At 39.6% G+C, this 21,786-nt stretch overlaps 4 protein-coding genes and 1 non-coding gene across 8 annotated transcripts in view; 3 read left to right on the top strand and 2 right to left on the bottom strand.

Annotated features, from left to right (window-relative positions):
- nit1 (nitrilase 1) overlaps nt 1-20,225 on the top strand; it is a 31,931-nt gene extending 11,706 nt beyond the window's left edge. For both annotated transcript variants that reach the window (XM_067580247.1, XM_067580246.1), the window contains exons 2-7: nt 16,861-16,972; nt 17,458-17,691; nt 18,148-18,251; nt 18,362-18,498; nt 18,969-19,094; nt 19,256-20,225. In XM_067580247.1, the coding sequence (XP_067436348.1) occupies nt 16,884-16,972; nt 17,458-17,691; nt 18,148-18,251; nt 18,362-18,498; nt 18,969-19,094; nt 19,256-19,522 (957 nt within the window). In that variant the 5' untranslated portion in view covers nt 16,861-16,883 and the 3' untranslated portion in view covers nt 19,523-20,225. The remainder of the gene's footprint in view (nt 1-16,860; nt 16,973-17,457; nt 17,692-18,147; nt 18,252-18,361; nt 18,499-18,968; nt 19,095-19,255) is intronic.
- clcn3 (chloride channel 3) overlaps nt 1-21,786 on the top strand; it is a 79,252-nt gene that overhangs the window by 14,578 nt on the left and 42,888 nt on the right. The gene's annotated exons all lie outside the window — the stretch shown is intronic.
- Nucleotides 7,167-11,351, bottom strand: b4gat1 (beta-1,4-glucuronyltransferase 1). Its single transcript, XM_067579869.1, has 2 exons — nt 9,386-11,351; nt 7,167-9,130 (listed from the first exon to the last, which is right to left on the bottom strand). The coding sequence occupies exons 1-2, from the start codon at nt 10,487-10,489 to the stop codon at nt 8,939-8,941; spliced, it is 1,296 nt and encodes a 431-aa protein (XP_067435970.1). The 5' UTR covers nt 10,490-11,351; the 3' UTR covers nt 7,167-8,938.
- Nucleotides 11,056-11,137, top strand: trnas-gcu (transfer RNA serine (anticodon GCU)). The gene has a single exon. It is a non-coding gene; the product is annotated as a tRNA-Ser (tRNA).
- On the bottom strand, nt 12,126-16,127 carry pfdn2 (prefoldin subunit 2). The gene is made up of 4 exons (XM_067580249.1): nt 15,998-16,127; nt 14,536-14,624; nt 13,732-13,855; nt 12,126-13,440 (listed from the first exon to the last, which is right to left on the bottom strand). Exons 1-4 carry the CDS (start codon nt 16,076-16,078, stop codon nt 13,249-13,251), a joined length of 486 nt encoding a protein of 161 aa, XP_067436350.1. The 5' UTR covers nt 16,079-16,127; the 3' UTR covers nt 12,126-13,248.

Here is a 21,786-nt window from a genome sequence, read left to right as displayed (position 1 = left end):
TGTAACATCAAATGAAGTGTAAATTTAGGCCATATGTGCTCAAGTGAACTTCATTTAAAATATTTCTACAGTTACAAAGATAAATGTTTGAGGAACAGACAAATATGAGATGGACATCCAAAAAAAAGGGAAAATGTTTGGGCAGTGGAGGGGTAGTGGTAAACTGGTTTGAGTCATGGTTTGGTTTTAGGTTACAGTTTTCATGGTACAGCTGGGTAAACAAAAGAGTTTGTTTATTTTCCAAAGCATATCAAACACAGGCTCATCTGTAAAAATCACTGCACTCAAAACTTTTGCAATGTAATAAGTAAAACAAAATGCAGTGTGTCAGTTCCAACTCAATCAAATAACCACAGCCATAAAAAGTTAAATATAATTGTTTGGTTCATAGAGTGCAGTGAACTAATATCACGTACCTACTGTTATAGACAAATGGATCCACCATTACAGCATACTGCATCTGATTTATACGTCTTTAATATTAATATTGGCAGGACTTTTGAAAGGTGCCAGGTCATATTAAGATATTGATAAAAAAATGTGCCCGTTGGTGACCTTTGCATTTGGAGGGGGGGGTCAGCTAATAGAAGAACAAGAGACACACACCGCTACGGTGGTCACAGTGTTTAATGTTTTGTATCGGCTCATCTCTGGGGGATGGACGTGCGGACTGAGCCCCCTGTTTATTGTGAAACGTGTCAACATATGTCACTCCTGAGCCCTGATTGCACTAACTAATGGGAGATCATCTTTCACACGGACCAAAATATGCACACATTGTGGCGAGGCGGTTAGACAACAGATGATTAACTGCACTTAGGAGGTGCTTAAGGATATAGTAAATAAATAAACACTACTAAGTACTAATTTCTTTGCTCTATTGGGTATTATCTGAAACTAAATTAAAGTTAAGTTAATGAGCATTTAACACACCCTTAATTTATTTTACACCCTTAATGAGATAATTTGCTGGGCGCAGTGCCGACGCTGACGCTCACGCGTCGAAACCACGCGCTAAATGAGTCACGGCTGTCGTCAGTATTGTCAGTGCCTGTCATGTTGTAACACTGCTCTTTCTCTCACAACTCTCATTTTCACTAATTCGTGTGCACTTAATATAAAAGTTTCGTGTGTAATCTTTACAATCCCAATGGCCGTAAAACACAAACATGCTAGTAAATACTTTTGTTACTGCTAGATTGAACAATCAAAGCAGTTATGTGTAGAATTTAGGTTTGTAAAATGTTAATGAAGCATTTTTACAGATACATTTTTTATAGTGTATCATAGTATTTTGCTGCTACTATACAAGAATTCAATACACTTTGACCCTTTAGAGATTTCTTTTAATTTATGTACAGGTGTAAGTAGCTCCTGCTCCCCCATTTTTTCATGCATTGCATTATGGGACAGTAGTGTCCATCAGCATTATACTCAAAAACATTAGTATACATACTGACTTTTTTTGAGTATAGTACTTATTTTGATGCTTTTTCAGTTTTTACATCCATGACTCTGCCGGCTATTTTAACTCTCGTGCAGTTTTTATTCATATTTAGCAATTATTCACCCAAAGACTTTGACGATGGCAGCAGCTGTGGAGTGTTTTTGATGCACCTGCAAACACATTTTACAAACTATGACGGCAAGACAATTCTCAAAAAGTAGTGAAAACAAATACTGTCACCCTCAGGACTGGCTTATATTGATTTTGATTGAAGTCATGTCGTGTGATCCTTTGATACAGGAGCTGAGAATACGCCATGTGACAGCTCAACTAAAGTTTAATCTGTCATATAAATCCCACTTAATCTGTTGTACTGTAACCGCTATATTAAGTATATTAACTACATTACAGTAAGTGTTCTTAATCCATCTTTTATTTGTTTTTATATCGCTGCGGTTGTAAGGCACGGTAATATCACTGAAGTCCTTCAAGTAATCTTTGTGACATTGTTGGCATACACCCAGTTTGTGTTGTGCAAACAGGGGGGCAATTGTATCATAACCTCCATCATCTGTTACCGAATGAATGCAATGAATGAGCCTTGTATTAGTGTATCGATCGAAGCAGAATTAACTCACTGTGGTCGCCGCAGTCGCTTTAAGTGTGTGTGTGTGTGTGTGTGAGTGTATGCGTGAGTGAGTGGCTGAGAACATCTGCTTCACTGTGTGGTGTGTTTGCACAGTACACTATGTATTTTTGATTTGCCTGCAGTAGAGCATTACATAACCTATGTCTGCATGATGGACTTTTAATGATTACTCACCTGTGTTTGTGGTTTTTGTTTCTGTGTACGTACATATGTCGTGTCGCAGGTATTCCCTCTGGGTTCATGTGACAGCAGGGGTGGGAGGCTAAGAGGCGTTAGCTTGGTGAGAAGGATTACCTATATCTGTTAGGCCTCCTTTTCTTTCCCCCGGGCAGTGTCACGTCTCATTACTTCTGTCCTCCAGCCCGGATAGTCTTGCTTTAGCGGGATACATTTAAAATGCGGGCAGTCTGGGCGTCCAAGAACACCAGGTTTAGAGGCAGGGTGATATGCGTGCCCTTTGCTTTGAGAGGCTTTTTTCAGTAATCAGACAGGTAAACTTCTCCCAAAGCTGGCATTGATGGCAGTTAAGCCGTCACTTGTTTAAGTGAAACGGATGCCTGCATCACAGAGAGGGACATGCTCAGCGTGTGGTTCCAATCTGTTGTTGTGATCGTCTCATCAAGAGAGACTGTGTCTGTGTTTCTGGCTATCAAACCTGCATGTAATTAACATGCAACATCACACACCAGATGTACGTGGAAGAGAAGAGGAGAGGTGATAATGGAGGAAAACAAGATGGAGTGAATTAGGAAAAGAGGGCATTGCAGAACATTGAGAGCAAGATGTGTGGATGTATAATGGTTTTAGTAACGTAAGAAGTTAGATTTAGTCAATGAATATTGGCCAATTGAAAGGAAATTAGCAGCAATTTTGTTTTATATCATCATAAACTGAGTAGCTTTGGGTGATGAACAGTTGGCCAGATAAAACTAGCAATTTTATCACGTTACTTTGGGCTCTAGGAAATTGTGATTTCGCTATTTTCTAACATTTAATTGATTTATTTGAATAATTTTTTAAATTTTTCATAATCCCTCTAAACCAAATGGTGCACCTCAGTTGTGCAGTATTTGTAAAGAACTTTGGTTCAACCTGCAAGGATGATGGTGTTTTTCTCCCATCAGGACAGATCAGGTGGTTCAAGCTAAAATGCTGATCTTATTGATTGCCTGAACTTTTCCACTATGCTCACTCAGTCATACTTTTATTATTGAGTGACATATTTGTTACAGAACGACTGAAACCCTATGCAAGTAATTGCATACACCATTATATAACTGTAATGTCCTCATAAATCAGTATTCTGATATATGTTAAATCCCCCTTGAGACATTTCAGTTAACAAATAATTTATTCATTATATGTAAAGATCTCCTCAACCGTTTCTCTAAACCATTTAGCCTAATCACTTGTAAATCCTTCCAGTCAAGTTGGCTCATTCGAAGAAATCACTGATGTTAAGCCGAGTGACATAAACATCCTCTGTAGTCCTTTTCTTTTCAAACTGCTGTTAAACATGCTACAGCGGACAAGCAACCAATTCATTTGAACCCGCGTTTCATTTAGCAAATTCCTGTCATCTCAAGTCAGTTTTATTTGTATAGCCCAATATCACAAATCACAAATTAGCCTCAGGGTGCTTTACAGTCCTTAGACTTTTGATTCAAATAAGAAAAAACTCCAAAAAAAACTTTTAATGGGGGAAAAGAAATGACAGAACGGACAGACATGCAATAGATTTGTCTACAGAATAGAACACAAATTACAAAATGCAGCACTGAACAAGTTAACAAAATTATAATATATATAAGAATGTGATGAAGAGGATGCCAAGCGGCTTCCAGGTGCCACCAGAACAGAATAGGACCTGAGCCACACGACCTCCGTCACCATGGAGAAGACAGACTACGCATGCAAACAGGGGAGACTCACATCAGACCAATCACATACACGGAAGAAGAGATTAAAAAAGACATTATTAACAGAGGAGAGAGAGCAGGATGAAGACATCATTCAGAGAGAGAGCGACATGGGGTGAAGCTGAAGTCCTGCAGGATGGGCAACCAGATCCAAAACCTCAGGAAAGTCAGGGAAGCTAGTCCAAGAGGCAAGGCAAGAGACGCCTGAGAGACAAGAGAGGACTGGAGGAGAAAATAGGGAGAGAGAGGGGGAGAAGAGAGAGGGGCACACAGACAGGACAGAAGATTAAAGAGATGCTGTGGTTTTCAGCAACAATTAGCGATGTTGTCGGCAGGAAAGTGCTTTGTAAATTCATAAATCATTATGGGTCAGCATGGGTCAGCATGGGTCATTGACTCACCCATTCACTGACCCATACAGAAGGGCCTGTATGTACTACAGCGCCTGTATGTTGACCCCTTGCTCTTGTCACCCTCACCTTTCCTCCCCCCATTGAGGAACCCCCCTATAGCCTGCTTATCTCGCCCTCCAGCTGGTTCCCTCCACTGTCCAGAAGCCGAGGAGCTCTCCTGGCCTTAGCAGGGCGGCTAATCTAGATGGCGGGAGGCCTCCCTCCTGCTAGCATACACAAGAGAGGGCAGCCCTAATTGCTTATGTCGTAAAGCTCTCTGACCCAGATAAGCCTTCACTCCCCAAAGCTGTCGAGATAAACCCCACTTTACCTCACCAAACCTGCCTCTCCTGATCCACACAAGCCACCCCCCCTCCTAACATTTCTGCACCTTCTGCCACATTATTAACACCCGGGGCAGGAGGAGTGGGGAATAGGAAAATGAACACCATGGATAGATGAAACTTGATGTCTTCATGGAATTTACATCGCAAGAAAATAATTACCAGTGAGAAAAAGTCTGCATATAGCTTTAAGTTGGACAACAAAATGATACAAAGCTTTTTTTAGAGGTATGAAGATGTTCCTCCTCAAAAATCAATAAAATATTATTAAGGACTTGCTTATAAGTCAGTAAGTAAGAGCACATGTTTGAAGAGGAAGGTGTCATACATGAACCAGAAAGCAAAAGTGCCAGATATTTACTAACGACACACAACTTGATTAGGTGTGTCCACTGAAAGCCGATCTAAAGGCAAAGTATGGCATTGCGTGCTAGTAGCTCTCGCGTGCCTGGCTCATTATTGAGCCCGGTAATGCAGGCTTAGCCACGAAATGCCACAGTGCCTCGGACAGTCGTCAAGTGCCGAATGTCACAAGTGCTCTACTTTACTAACAGATGGCCGGCTCACCTATCAACACTTGAGCAACCTTAAGGCTACGGAAACAGATATTGAATTGATTCTTTAGTTTTCTCGTCCACATTCGTAAATTAGCTTTTGTCATGAAGAGATATTTAATAGCATCATCTACTGTCTGTGATATTAGTTGCATGCTCAGCTGGTGTAGATGTATTGTTGCAATTACAGAAGTAATTCAGTCATCAGTATCAAACAGGAGCCTCAATGAGAACTCCTTGAAGTCTTCTTTAATACAGATCTTAATTACTAAATAGGAGCTTTTAATTGGATGTTGGCCTGGCTAACCCTGTAATCACCCATCACATGCTATTGGTGCAGGGATGCCTTTAAACCCCCATCTTAAGCCATGTTACACCACAGGTTAATGTCAACTGTGTCAAGTGGTCGGTGAATGATACTCCTACTGATATCTTGTTTTTCTAACTGTGAATGACCCACTACAATCTACAAATTAGTACCTGAAGTCAGATAAAATCAGTGAAATCTACTTTAATATGCAAGTTTGGAACATATTTCTGAGACATAAGATGCTATAGTTCTTGTCTTGTCCTGCCTTGAGCTTCTTTGCTTCCTTACCTCCTATTTAAGTGATACTATGGGAAATGGTGTTGACATTAGTTTTGCTCTTTAAATCTTTATTATTCTTCTGTACTTTTTCCGTTCGCTAACTACTTCTGCATACTTCCAGAGAACCATTCAAATATCAAAAAGTTCAGCTCTTAAAGGACATTTATGCTATTACTTTTCTTCTTTCTAGCAGATTCCAGTGATTTTACATATTTTTTTAAAAATATTAAAATTTATAATGTAAAGTCTATGGGAAGAATGTTTGAAAGTTCATATCTCAAAAACTAAAAGTGTTTCAAGTATTCATACTTCATGGACAGCTGTCCCATTTGAAAATGCTTAACATGGTAAAATGGTACCAATAACGCCAGCATGTTATTACATGTTTTACATTTTGGCAAATAACTCATGAACCATGAGGGAGGGGTGGCAAAACAATATTTGCAGTGTCTTCCTTGGACGATGCTGATTCGACTGATATAGGCTACAACCATTTGCACCTGAAAAAAATTTCTGCCATTTTGTATTTTTTGGTAAACACACTTTTTTACTTCTGTTGGCCCTGATTTCATCTAATCCTCGCCAAACTTAGTACATATCATATTTAGATGACTCCGAACAAAACCTATGAGTTTGTTTTTGGGTATCACTTACCGTTTGTCTGTAATTGGTCACCAAACACCAAAAACTCTTCAATGCTAAATTCAGTTGCAGCCAAATTTTGGGAATGTTGTACGTACAGCCACACTGCACAAGTATGTAATGTTTGCTAAAATTGTACCCACAGGTGGCGCTACTGTAATATTATAACATGATATTTCTACAACTCTGTTGTCTTTAATAAAATGAAACTGGTACACAAGTTATCCATGAGAATGTTGAAGCACATATTGAAGCATGGCACCAGTAGCCCCATCTTGTGGCCATTAGTAAAACACCACCATACTACTTATTATCTGCCAAATCTCTTAAATGTAATATTCCATGGTAACCAAATTCAGGAAAGTTGAGGATGCTGAACAAGTATGTAGCATTTTCAGCAATGTGTTGAGATTTATTTCAGCTGTTAGCATTCACATGAGTTTTCTGCAGGAAATGCATCTCCTAGTTGTCATTACAAATCCCTCCGGTGAAGTTAATTGATTGGATTTGTGCATTTCCAGGTGGTCAAAGAGCTTTCTGATGACCAAGGATGTTATTCAGTAGTTGTAACAGAGACTTTACCTTTATATAATGACCCAAAACTGGTGTGAATCAATGTTACAGGTCAAATAAAAGTCATCCAGTTGGTTTAATAGAAACTCCAACAATACAAATCAGGCATTATATTTTGTGAACACAAAAGAAAAAATAAATACAAAAAAAAATGCATTTTCAAATCAGGAAAAGACACATGAGAAATAACGCACCACGCCACATCATCACACAAGATAATTTGTTGAAATGTATCTCACTCCAAAATACCAAATAAAATGATTTCATAGTGGTTCTAAAACAAAAACTCTGAAATGTGCAACCGAACACAGTTTCGTGCTACAGTCTTCCTGCTTGGGGTAGTTTAAAAAAAAAAAAAAAGTTCAACCAATTCCAGTTAAAGGAAAACATTTCACAATAAATATATCATAAACATGACAAGTGATGAAGGAAAGAAGTAAAACCATTTAAAACTTTACAAAATCAATACTTACATGACAATCGAACACTTAAAAGTAACCAAACATATTTTGGATATGCATTTTCACTAAGCAGACATGAGAAGAGTGGTAGTCAAGGTCTAATACTGTATGTACCAGTGGGTTAAAGACTTATGATAAATAATTTGCTATTTACTCGTAGTGTTGATACGCATTACCACAGCAATCCTTTGGACAACACAGGATGCTTTTGTTTGTGGTTTATGTTGTGATTATGTAGTATTTTAATATGTCTACTCACTATAACCATGCTACATTTTCACCTGTAGCCCACCGGCCCCATCGTTTACTTCAAGAGAGGTGGAAAAAAACCCCAGATAATCAAGTCGACTACCAGTGTCAGATCCTCAGTGTTATAATACAGTAGTTCTCCACAGTGTTGGCAAAAAAAAGCTAGTGTTGTACAAAGTCTTTATAGAGCTACCCTGTGCTTTCTTGTCCTCATTACGCGTGAGTCATCTCTTTAGACAGTCTGCGGCAAGGACAAGCGCTCACAGGATAGTGAAAACTAAACACAGAAATGTGCTGACAGCTGTGGCGCAGAGTAAAAATCACATCCCTCTGAGCACCAAACAACACTGATGTTGTGTAATCCCTGTGTTCTGCTGTAGTGTTTGTAATACTCACTTCAGCCTACATTATATGTACTGCAACTGTGCACTTAACGCTCAAGTGATTGTTGCCATCTGGTGGCCGCAGCACATCACTGATTGGCACAAAATTTAACTATGCAGACAGTGATTCAAGGTTTGGAACCAGGCTTCTCTTTTAAGAGACACAGTAACCTTTGATCAGCTGTCTTGAAATATAGAACCTTAAACTTCATTTCACATACTGTAAAATTAGTACTTTTGTTTTTTAAGCTAGCTCTCTGAGTGAATATGTAGGGACTTGTCTTGCAGTGCCGTTTTTGTGTCTATTCTTGTGTCTGGACAAGCCCTAAATGACTTGAAATAGCACTTTAAGTATGGGTTATGTTTCTCATACACTTTGACATTAAAATCTTATCAAATGCTGTCTAAATTTAAGCAAATAAACCGTTGTGTAATGTGGTTTTGGCCACTGCTTTAAACAGTGTTTAGGCAAAGTCTATAATGCTTGTTTCTTCTTTTCCATCCTGACTAGCAGGACGCTCTCAGAAATCCCCAGAGAACATTTCACTGCTGCTCATGTTCAGAGGGAATAGAAAAAAAAAGAGCTGGATTAGCTTAAACTTCTACTGCACCACTAGAAATCACAGAAAAAAATTTGGGTTCTTATGCTGACAGAAAAACGTATGTCCATGTCAGCAGAAGATTTATTTTATTTGAGACCGAAACCGGCAGGACACAAGAGTCCTCTTTTTTTTTTTCAGCATCGTCTGTTGGAGGACGGGTATTTGGTTTTCAGGCCCTCTTTGAAGCTGCGAAACAGAACTCGGTTGCGTTTGTTCTCCTCGTCCTTCTTGGGGTGGAACTCCCCCTGGATTTTGAAGCCCCTGTGCACCACGAAGGCAGAGCTGAGAACCGAGAACCTGTATCCCGCCACGTGGAGCTCACAGGCCTGGGGGGGGGGGGGGGATGGAAAGAGTTAATGAGAAGGCAAACATGGAGGTGATGAGTGACAGGAGAATCAAGAAGAGATGAAATGTGTTAAAAGACGTGGGACGAGGTTAAAAGTGTCAGGAGGAGGCCGTGAGAGGAGAGGAGATGGGCAAAGTTGTAGAAATGGCACAAGAAGGAGAGAAGAGTCTGTGAGCAGAGGTTTACAAAGTAATTTGGATGCAGAAAAACACTTAAATGTTCAAATTAAACCCACCTGGCTGATACGATTGAAGCCATATTGCTTGAAGTTCTCATCATAGAGGGGCACAGTGTGGGGCCCGATGTAGAAAGGCTCCCAGGGGTCCACCCAGGTGAGCGTGTAGGCGACCTCCAGGGTCCCCGTCCCTCTGACGTGGCTGTTAACCCACTGCGAGTAGTTGGTGGGCGCCTGACAGCGAGGACACAGCTCTTCATAAAACGGCCGTACCTCACCGACCTGGTAGAGCTGCACCAACTCCGCCTTGGTGGCTGGCATCTTCCTGGCGTGGCGGATCTCGAAAGCGGGGAGGACAAATACCTCGTCACTGGCTGGCTCGCGCCTCATGATCATGGCCAGGAACTGGTGATGCAGGTCAGCGCTGGGCATCATGTCGATGTCAATGACCAGGATGTAGGAGGACTCTGTGCCACCTCGGGCGACATTACGAAGAAGGTTGTTGGGGTAGGAGATGTTTCCGCTGATGGCATAGTTCTTGTATTTATCCCTGTGGGTCTCCAGTCTGGAGAACACAGAGGCGCAGTCCTCAAGGCCTGCAAAGTGCTCCCGGTCCTGTTCAGGGAAACTCGCCATCTCTCCTGAGAGGCACACCAAGTGGAAGTCCACCAGGGCTTGGATCTGAGGACAGAAGAAGCTGAGCGCATACACCAAAGCGGTGGCAAACTTGACATCTTGCCCATGTGCAAATATGGCCACAGAGAGAGGGTTTTGCCACCTTTCCAGGAGCGATTCCAGGTGATGCAGGTTGTTGATGGTTGTGTGTGTGGCTAAAGCCAAGACATTGGCGCTAGGGTCGGACCCTGGTTTCTGATTAGTGGTGAAATCACTTTTGATCAAGTTCTTGTAGACCCGGTACTGACCACTGTTGTCGAAGATGCCCCCAGTAGACAGCGAGTACCTCAGACGCTCCTTCCGCGAGTTTTTCTCGGGGTGCCCATTTTTCTTGGCTCCAGAGCCTCCAAACAGCTCCGAGTATCGGTACCGCTGCTGCTTACCGTGAAACTTGGATAAGAAGGAAAGGTATATGAGCTGCAGCAGCGCCACTATCAGCAGAGCACTCAGCACCACTTTGAAGGCGGAACATTTCTTGGAGAGATGCATACCAGAGCAACTGCAAAGCGGCCGATTACTGTACACAAAGCAGGTCCAAACACTGGAGCAAGCTGCTGTTTCGTTTGAAGGGCTATTTCTGTCCAAGCGTCCCAGCTAACGTTACCGACATTGCTACCTAAATGCTAGCACTGCATCCAATACGGATGGAAATGCAACGAATACATGACCGTATATTTTCCTGTTTAGTGGCAACGTTTGCCCCAGATTTTCATATGGCCGTCGACAGCACGAATAAACAGACGAAAGCGATCCAGTATCAGATATCTCCATCAAAACACATCACAGTTGTTACCTCTCTGCGCTGCTGCTGCTGCGACAGCGGCGCATGTCGATGCGTAATAACCGTAATGTCGGGAATAAAGGCGCCGCTGAATTTGGTCTCGCGGCATTTGTAGCTGTTAGCTCAACTAATGCTAACCAACGTCCAAGGGTTAGAAAAAAGACGTATTTTCACTACGTTTATATATATGAGAGCGACGTTTATGTGGGTAAGCACAGAAAATGGCAGAATAACATCTATAAAAAATAAATTGCTTGTATAAGGGAGTCCATAAGACGAGGTGGCCGAGTGGTTAAGGCGATGGACTGCTAATCCATTGTGCTCTGCACGCGTGGGTTCGAATCCCATCCTCGTCGGCAATTACTTTTCATCTTTTTTTCTTGGTAGATGATTTGGTACTTGAATAGTCATACTATTTTTAGAAAATATCTGGATACTCTCTTGCTGGATCTCATTTACTCTTTTGTACCGGTTGAATTTTACCATATCCACATGCAAGTTTTCTTACAGACGTCCCTTTATATAGATTGATATGTCATTGTGCAGTTTTTTAGTTTTTCTTTCATCTTTGATATGAATTTGAGATTCCAGTAAAACGTCTAAGAGGAGTCTGTTAACATTGTCTAACATCCATTTATTATTATTATTATTATTATTATTTTACAGAAAACGACAGCAAATGGCTGCTATTTTATAGCTGCACATCTTTAAATGCAACCCTTGTATACACACACACTCCCACCCAGGGCAAACATATTTTAATAGAAGGGCTTCCAATTAAAGACAGCTAATTAAGAGCCTGAGTGGTGCAATAAGTGGGAAAGTGCCTTGCTCAAGGGATGCTTACTGTACTCTCCTATAATACATTGGGTGCTTTTATGCTGTTATCTTTATTAGAATTAAAACATCCTCATGTTTTGTTACTGTTAAATAACTTCAAGATATTAATTCCCCCTGCCTTTATCACCCACTTGTGAATTTGAATTAAGCCTCTTGTAAATAACGTTAGGTGATGTTGCGAAGCTGTGGCTACAGGAAAATATCTATTAGATCTTCATCTTTTATTGACTCATGCACATGGACAAATCTGGGAGAAAGAAAGATGGAAATCGATCAATCCCAATTTGATTTGACTGCATTATTTTTTGCAGTCAACACGCACCATTGCTACATTTTTGCTATGTGAATAAGACATCTACCAAACACATACATGGAATACTGCTTGAATGGGTTTAACTTCTCGGGGGGAAAAGTTACAGATGTGTTGGGTTGTGAACAGTGGGTTATGTGTTATGTTAAGCGTTATGTGCCATAACAAAAGATTTAAGACATCACACAACAAAGCACATTTGTGACATTCTTTAATTCATGACCATTAACAAAAACAAACATTTTTGTCCTTACAACTACATGAACAGTGTGGACAGCGCACCTCAGGTCCTAGGAGGCATTTCCTCAGTTAAGACTGTGTTAACAAATTCATTTCTACACTCCAAACTAATTTAACAAGTTTTATTGTGTTTTAAGTGACAGGCTTTCATTATTCAAGTGTGGTGGTAACACTCACTGGTCAGTAAATACTGGACACAAATGGCCTTACATCACCAATTTGAATAGAAACCAGCAGCCTTTCAGTGCACGGCCAATACGTGAAGACAGTTTTCTGAGTCGTGAATAAAACACAGGGAGCACAAAGCTGACAGATTCATTCTGATCAATAGTGACGAGTTTACAGTATAATCTCTTGTTCATGCTCAAGACACGCGTTGTCAAAATGCCTCCCAGGACCTGTTCTGTCTTGGCAGGGGTGACTTTTTATGCGGCTTAAACCTATTTTAGGGCCCTATGAGATCAGCATTTATATTTTTCCTAAATTTGACGTTGTTAGTCCAAAATCTGAAGTTTAAAAAAATGCAAAGGCAGGTTTACTTAATAATGCACTGTGATCTACTTATTTAATTTCTGCGTGCACTTCCAGTTTTTTTGCACTTTCACCCCATCACCTTGGCAACATGGCCTCACATGGGAAGAATAAATGCATTACCTATAAATTGGCGACAGTGAAATATTTTGACTTGGTGTGATCACGTGTAAACAACAGGGTGAGACGAACAAAAGTCCAGAGGCTTTAACTTAACTCCTGAATATATGTCAGACTATTTAAGCATTTTAACATTTAAAGATCAGCTTTACTATAAGGCAAATGTATGACAAACACCCTTAATTTTAGCACACACCAACGTCAAACACAAATCCCCAATCTAACATTATATACGTTTTAGTTTCTTTCTGGTACAAATGATTTCAATACCAAATGCTTTATGTTTAGCAGAGATTTAATTAATCTCCAACTGCAGTTATCCTGTGAAGAGTGATTTGATATTTAAACCTAGATTTTGTGACACCAACTATGATTTCAATGTAGCAGAAATCTTAGAGCCCTACTGTCGTCCTCTATCATTACAAACTACGACACTAAAACGCCAGCTCCGCTTTTGGACCCGCCTCCTTCGCTGTCCCTGGAGGACGCAGCTGACTGGGCTTGTGCCTCTCCTTCGCCCTCTCCCACCAACCGGATGTTGTAGCGTTCCCTGTACTCTGTGAGTTCCCGCCCTTTCGTCTGCATCTGTGTGTTGATGGACTCGATTATTTTTGAAATCTGCGGGGACAAGAAAGGAGTGTGAGACTTGTCGTTGTCGTTGGAATATGTACGTTTTAAATTAATACATATTGAAAGAAAGCACTTATTACTGATATAAAAGACTATGCAGGTATTAGGAGAAACTGTTGGCGAGCTGTTTAGCATAGCTAGGTATGTATCTGTTAGCTTTACAAGACAATTTCAACATTTAAATCTTTAATATTTGATGTTCTGTCACCAAGTTTGCTAATATGTTTTAAGAAAATTATATTGTATAAGTTGGTTTGTTTTCTTTTTCTCATCCATTACCTGTTCTTTGTTGGTTTCCAAGGCTGGTAGAACTTCTTTTACCGTCCTCTCCACCAACACTCCTCCGACTAGACGAAAGCATTTCCTTGAAGGATCCACTTCCTTCAGGGTGTCAATTACTAAGCTGGATGGAAAAACAGTGACACTGAAAAATCAGAATTGTTCCATCCAGACATCTAAGGAAAGTCTAAAAAAAATCCAAGTTTATTTGTATAGCACTTTTCAAACACATAGGGCAAATAAATGCATTAGAATAATTCAACAACAACAAAATAGCAAAGAAAATTCATTTAAAACAGAATAAAATTAAATTATTATATCATTTACAGCTTGAGGTTGTTATGAGATCTATAAAACAGCAGCAGCACTTTAAAAGTGATTCTATAACTAACTAAAAGCCAGTGTAAACAATGTGGTCAATTCTCCTGGTTCTTGTTAGAACTGAATATGCCAAAGTTGTTTAACTGTCTTTTTTGGGAAGACCAGACAAGAGAAGAGTGTGTTACAATAGTCCACACTCCTGTAGATGAATGCATGAATGAGTTGAGTAATGTGTAAAATATCTACTTCGTTATCTGGTCTGGTGACTGTAATTCAAAAATCAACTCTAACTTATGATCTCTGGATTTTATATGACTTAGAAGGTAGGATGTATGGTGAATAAGATGTGGGATACATACATATTGTCAGTACAAGCTTTTGTAAACTGCACTATAATGGTTTGGTCAGTATCAGACTGATGATTTATTATGAAATGAGGAGACATTAGATCTCAGTGCCGAAGTGTGAACATCAGCTACCGACCTGTGCTCATTGATCTCCATCTCTAACTCTGCAGCTTTAGAGGCCATGCTGCGCTGCTCCTGACGCATCCTCTGAAATGTTGCCACCACCTGTCACACAAAAACACCCAGTTAGCAACAACACACACACATACAGATTTAATATGACACAGTAATCTTACTATGAATCAATACTGTAGGACTGAAACAGTACAAATATTGATAATCAAATGATTTAATTTGAATTATTCAAGGAGTGACATGATTTTTTTGGTAGAGCTCCACATGCAGAGATGCTTGCTGCTCTCTATTGTGTATCTAAAGATTAATTTAAATATCAAAACCCAAAAATACTCAGTTTATTATAACATAAGATAAAGTTAAGCTGCAAATCTTTGCAATTGAGAAGCTTGAATTTGTGCTTGAAAATTGATTTAGACAATTAAATTTATCAAAATGGTAGGCTAGTTAATTTTCTGTCATTTTAGCTCTAAAATTCAGTACTCAGCATCTATGGCTGTTGTTCAGACTAATTAACTTAAATAGCTTTTGATTGTAATTTGTAATTGTTAAACAATTAATCAGTCAAGTAAGTACAGATTAAGTAAATCCAAAAACTGATTTCTGACAATTAAATTGGCTATTTGACAGGTTACTGGACAGAAAATTTTATTTCAATGCACAATAAACACTGTAAGACTGAGTTGGAAAGAAACTAATTACATTTCTAAGTAATTACTATTCTGAGGTATTTAACTCGAGTCATATAGTTCACTGTCTGAAAGCCTGGCTGATTAATGATTTCACACACAAAACATACAACCAGTTTAATAATCTATAATAATCTATATTAGACTCTGACAGGCTGAGATTTGCACGAGTACTTTTGCTTTTGATACCTTCTGCTTCAATTATTAGTCGGTCGAGTGAATAATGAAAGTGATCGTTACTTCTGCACTTTTACTCGAATACCATTTTCAATTCAGGACTTTGAATTTGTAGGTGGAGTATTTTCACACTGTGATAAGACTACTTTTGCTCAGATATAAGCTCTGAATACTTGTAACATTACTGCTTTGAGACTTGGTGTGTCTAGTTAAAGAGGGGTTGGGTGGTCTTCAGTGATAAAAATAGCTTCTCTCACAACTGGGCAGCCCCCATCCACCAAACCCCACCATCCCATTAGAGACGTAAACTAAATTAAATGTACTATAAGTCCTATTAATCAGGTTTTCATGAGCATAAACCAGTGACTGAACCTTTTAACACGAAAATAGCAGTAAACAGTTCCCTTTTTGTGACTCTGCTGTGATCATTTCTGGTGAGAAAGCACAATGTTAGCCAGATGATGGCGATAGGGAAGCTAACGTTAGCATCGGCTAGCTGGGGGGTCAGACTGGCGGCTCTGGCTTCACCCGACACGGCTAAACAACCACCAGAAAGAGTGGAGAGACTAAACCGCACACTGCTGGAGGTGATGGTACCTGTTCGGCCGATGGACCGGACTGTTTTCCTCCGGCGCTGCTGCTGGATTTGCTACCCGTGCTGCCACTGTTGGCTGCCATCTTGGAAGGGTGTTGCTGAGAAGGACCCCGGGCAGGATGTGTAGAGCTGTCTCGTGTGAATGCCTGTGTGGAAACGCGCTGTCCAGCAGGTGGAGGTAGTGTGCCTTAATGCTGGTTTCTAACCTTTGTTAAACAGCAGAGAATCAGAAAGAAGCAAGTGCAATATACAGACTATGTACATGTTTTTACTGATGAATCAGGATCCAGCAACAGATATGACTGCAGTTGTAGTTCCAAGTCACAAAGCTGAAATATGCAAACAAAACAGACCAAACTAAATTCTAGTCTGTAGTGATTTGGTCTCTGCGCTGTCCAGTCTTATGTCAGGTGTGTCCAGTACTTACTATTCAAAGCAATTGCAATACAGTACACTCAAGAGTAATAAAACAAGGCACTGGAGACATACATTTGGGTTCCTGTCATACAGTCAATGGTTCCTGCTCACATAGGCATTATGGTAGATGGAAGAGTGGACAAACTAGCCAAAGGAGCACTTAGGAAAGGAAACATACCATATAAAAATCAGACGGAAAGGGCATCGTGTGGAAAAATATCAATTAAGAGTGGCAACAGCATTGAAATCAGGATATAAGGGGGAGACATATGATTCCTGACACTGTATGAGTTAATTAACTCCAGAAGATGGCAGTAATGCAGCAATATGGATGTCAGCTGCCGTTAAACATCAAAGAAGAAGAAGAAACGAGCCAGTCTGATCCTTCCTGTTGAGCAGAAAACACACTGAACCAAATGTTAATATGACACTAACGTTGACCAAACAGGGAAGGTGACGCTGTCCGGACCAATGTTCACGGTCAGGTGCATTTTGGGAACATCTACAAAGTATTTGGCCTCCCTCCCAGCTTGGAAATACAAGATCAAGCTGCAGAGCAGGTATGTTTCTTCTTCTGACAGTTTATAGCTATCCCTCTAAACAGTACCTATAATACAAATCTTGTGTTGTGTTATTTAAATGAATTTTAACAGTAAAGTCCTACAAAAAAATAGACAACAAAGCTGGAAATCAGAACATTGAGACTTGAATTTACACTTTTTTTTAGAGCTGGTTCTTTTAAAATAGTGACTTTTGGGTGCATATTTTGCACATATTGTACACAGATTAGGTTGATTTAAATGTAAAGTTTACAGCTGTTCATCAGAAAATGTCTCTATATCTCTGTAAGATCACTATGAGTGTAAAGCTGTACAATGTTATGAAAGTAAATTTAATAGAGTGTATTTTCTCTTTAATGAAGCCACAACTTAAATATTCAGTGAACATTATAACTAGTGCAGTTAATAATCAACCATAGTTGACTTGACACATTTGCTTGGCTCGGCACTGGATGTACTGCAATAATAACCCGTTCTCCATGCAGGATGTCCACTTTACCTCACCCGGTGGCTGCAGTCTGTCAGGTGACGGCCACTCCAGACAAAGAGGCCAACTTCTCCGCTTGTAAACAGTTGGTGGAGAAAGCCAAGCAGCAAGGGGCCAGTATGGTGTTCCTGCCTGAGGCATTCGACTACATCGGATCAAGTCGAGAGGAGACTCTGGCGCTGTCTGAGAGCCTGGAAGGAGACACAATGTCTCGATACACTCAGCTGGCCAGGTGGACAAACCTTTGTCTGTTTATATTCCAAAGAAACATTTTGATATGTTGTAAATGTTGATGTCATTCAACAACACAAGCGAACCCCATATAAATGTAGGGCAGATAAAAACAAAACAAAACTGAATTTTGACCCCTGATTCTTCAACGTCACTTGAGGCAAAATGTATTATTGGTTCCATGGCTTATTATGGCAGCAGTAATTGGAGCCTAGTAACTAAGCTATGTTCTGTAAGTGTGTTGTAACCCTTAATATTTGGTAGCCAAGCAAGATTGGTTGGTGAAACTATGAGTCCATCACTGGACAACAACATTTAAGGGGTGACTGCTTATAGTCTAGTCTTGAAAATGAAGTTAAACCCAATTACTTTTTCCGTATGAGCTGTGTGAAGAAGATGTGAAAAATCAGCACTATTTCTACAGGACTTCTACAGCAATTTTAACCTCTTCTTCCAGGAAGTTGGAAGTGTGGCTGTCTCTTGGAGGGTTTCATGAAAGAGGACATGACTGGGAGTCTGACCGACGAATATACAACAGTCACATTATAATTAACAATAAAGGTACTTTTCTTTCAACAATATCTCTTTTCTTTACTCTCTCCTAAAAATGGACCCAAATTAATTCAAGGGTTTTCCACACTCTCACTGACACACTGTCATTACACCCACAGGTGACATCGTTTCAGTCTACAGGAAGTCCCATCTGTTTGACGTGGAGCTGCCAGAAAAAGGTGTATCCCTCAAAGAAAGTGCCTTCACCATCCCTGGACCCTCACTCGCGTCTCCGGTCCAAACTCCAATTGGCAAGGTGTCGTTTTGTTAGACAATAAATATCAAAGCAGAACTGTGAAACACACGTTCATTCTTCAAATTGGCTGATAGTTTTTAGGTTTCCGCCGTCACAGAAAACTACAACAGTTGTGAAGGTTGGAGCGAATGGTTCAGATATTCTCAAAGACACAAAGGTGATCACAGACACCTTGATTTTACCTCTTAAAGGAAGAAATATGAACTGTGTATTAATTTGTATTAACTTTTGTATAAATTTTACTTGTGGCTTTGTGTATGATTGTTTTCAAAAATTGGAAAACAAACAATTAAACAAAATCATTGCTCAAATTACTCTTGATGTTAGCATCCTGACATTTGATTAAAAAATCTAGTACATACCATATCCAGGCATGTTTTAGATTCAGTTTTGGCTTTCAGGATGTCAACACCAACTTGTTTTTTGTCTTTTGTTGTTATTGGTATGATATATTATTATTGATTCCTTAGGTTGGTTTGGGCATCTGCTACGATCTAAGATTCCCTGAGTTATCAGTGGCTCTGCAGAGCCATGGAGCAGAGATCCTGACGTACCCATCAGCCTTCACTGTAGCAACAGGAGCCGCTCATTGGGAGGTAGGATGAGTTATGATGAGACAACAAGGTGTTTGTTTCATTAATCGGGTTAGTTGTGACTTGGCAGCATTATGGTGACATATTATTTGCTTTACTATAAAATACAAATTAATTGAAACCCAACTTCAATATGAATGTGTTTCAAATGCATTTATTCCCAGGTGTTACTTCGTGCACGGGCTATCGAGACCCAGTGCTTCGTCCTGGCGGCGGCGCAGGTCGGCCGGCACCATGAGAAACGTTCGTCTTACGGTCACGCCCTGGCGGTGGACCCCTGGGGCGAGGTGCTGGGCGACTGCGGAGGAGAGAACCCAGGCATGGTGCTGGTGGAGATCAACCCGGAGAAAGTCAGCAGCACCAGGAGGAACATGCCGGTCCAACAGCATCGCAGACCAACGGGTTTCTACCAGAATCTGGAGAAGACTTAAAGAGAAAAGCTCAAATTTATCACTTTATCACTGACAGATGGACTGGCAGGAAAACAGTCTGAATACAGAAGACACTGAACTGGATGTTGCCCGTCATTAATAAAAATGAACAGCTTACAGAGATGACTTGCTAGTAAGGTATTGAATCTATGATGTTGGATTTAATTCCAATGTATTTCATGGTGAACAGGTTGTCATGAAGGATAATTGATTGTTGGAAATGTTCTTGTCTGAAGGAGACAAATGCATCAAAATCATTGTCATCTTGTTTGGAAACACTAGTTGACTGTATGAGGAAGGCAGCATACACTCACGTCAAATAAAGCTTTTAATGAAAAAAATATGGAGGTTTAATTTGGGAGTAATTGTTCTGCTCTTAATGAAGTGAGAGTAGTGTGAACTGTTATTGGCATCAGATGGAGCTGCTCATAATCTCATTTCCAAAATCAGCTCAGACCTCAAGTCGTCCCAAATGAGTCTGTTAATGATGTTACTCATACTGATCAATAGATGGTACTGTTGGGTAATAAGAACATAAGGAAGTGGAGGAAATGCTTTGATCTATAATGTAGGTTTTATAAATGGTCACAGTAAAACATTGCTGCTCTGATATGCATCAATCTGTGAAAATGAATCGGTAGTTTTTGTGATGAAATAATCTACTGTTGTGCTGAAAGATTATAAATTCATCAGAAAAGCTTCACTTGGTTTGTCTGCTGTTGTACACAAGTAGGTTCCTTTCTTTCTTTTGCTCAGTGGTAACATAATTATTGCTTTTAGTCTTTTGATTGGCACCCCAAAGCTAATAAAAAGTTAATAAAAAGTTCCTGCGCACCCACACAGGTGTTTTAAATGATGCTGGCTGATTCGAGCTTGAAAGTGGGCGGAGCTATGATGGAAATTAAACGGTGTCATCCAAAATCTGTGGATTTATAAAAATGATAATGGTCCAAGTTGGCCCACACTAACAGGTGAAACAAATGGAAATGTCAATCAACCACAGTTTGTACAAACCCACACAGTCCTCAGAGGAAGTCAGTCAACATCAGTGAAAACACCTGTGTGGACTTAACGTGCATAGACCTCACAGAGACGTGAGGTCATTGATAAGTAAAGTACATTCATTCATATAAATGAAAGAAAAAACTAAAACTTTCCTTCATTTATTTGAAATTTGACATGTTTGTTCAAATGTTTCACCTGCACTACAAGGCCACAAGTATGTGTACAGTCAAACATTACACCTGTATGTGATTGTTGCTCTGCACAGACCTGTCAACTTCCTCTACACCAAACTGGGAAAAACATTTTGAGAAATGGTCTTCCTCAAACTGCTGGCACACACACTATTGTCTAAAATATGATTGTATTCTGTAGCGTCAAAGACTTCTTTTAACTGGAATTAGGCCTAAACCATGAAAACCACATAATGTACAAGTCATTATATTTAATTTTCTTTGAAGTTCTTCCTGTCATCTTAGTTCCTAGTTCATTATAAATCACTGAACAGCCTCAGAACAAATATCTATTATCATTAATATCAAGTATATAATCTATCATGTTTTACTTTCACATTTTGTAAAATAATTTTGTTTATCTGGTTTGATTTTCTTGCATTTCTTGGATTGTCTTGGATTTTATGTTTTAATAAATGGATTTGTTTATCTCTTGAATTATTAAAATAAAAATGGTTAATTTATAATGAATTAATTTGATTATTTAAAAAAGGCACAAATAAATTTCATAAAGTAGAATAATGTCACTACACATTTATGATTGAATGTCACAAAGACAGACTGAGGCTGCAACTAACAATTTCCGATCAATCGATAAATTGATTCATCTTTTAGTCTATAAAACACCAGAAAATTGTGAAATTGACAATCCCAACTTCCCCTGAGCCTGAGGTGACATCTTCAAATATCTTGAGCGTGAAAAATTTGTAAAAAGAAGTCTGACAGAAGTAAAAATGTTAACTCAAGGTGCACTTACTAGCTTTTTCATAGCTTTCTACTACATCTCAATGTCTTCTTACAGATGTATATATTGCATGTTTTATCCTACCAACAGTTCAAAATTGTCAATTGACAGTATAGTATTATAAATCAAAGAAAAGCAGCTGGAACCATTGAGGATTTTCTCATTTTTATTAAATTATTGTTGGATAAATACGAATGATTAATCGATTATCAGAATTGTTGATTAAGTTTCAACCCATCAACCAATCAGCTCACAGTTTCAGCACCACACAGTTCATTGAATAG

This window comes from Thunnus thynnus, chromosome 22 (assembly GCF_963924715.1).
Source record: "Thunnus thynnus chromosome 22, fThuThy2.1, whole genome shotgun sequence".
Lineage (NCBI taxonomy): Eukaryota > Metazoa > Chordata > Actinopteri > Scombriformes > Scombridae > Thunnus > Thunnus thynnus.
Note: the sequence above shows the minus strand (reverse complement) of the source record. Positions and strands in the feature narration are given on the sequence as shown.

Excerpts from the sequence above, each read along its gene's own strand:
- b4gat1 (XM_067579869.1), bottom strand. The coding sequence starts at position 10,489 with ATGCATCTCTCCAAGAAATGTTCCGCCTTCAAAGTGGTGCTGAGTGCT. Across the intron at positions 9,131-9,385 it reads GCTTCAATCGTATCAGCCAG|GCCTGTGAGCTCCACGTGGC; the intron begins GTGGGTTTAATT and ends CCCCCCCCCCAG.
- pfdn2 (XM_067580249.1), bottom strand. The coding sequence starts at position 16,078 with ATGGCAGCCAACAGTGGCAGCACGGGTAGCAAATCCAGCAGCAGCGCC. Across the intron at positions 14,625-15,997 it reads CCGGTCCATCGGCCGAACAG|GTGGTGGCAACATTTCAGAG; the intron begins GTACCATCACCT and ends TTTGTGTGACAG. Across the intron at positions 13,856-14,535 it reads ATGGAGATCAATGAGCACAG|CTTAGTAATTGACACCCTGA; the intron begins GTCGGTAGCTGA and ends TTTTCCATCCAG.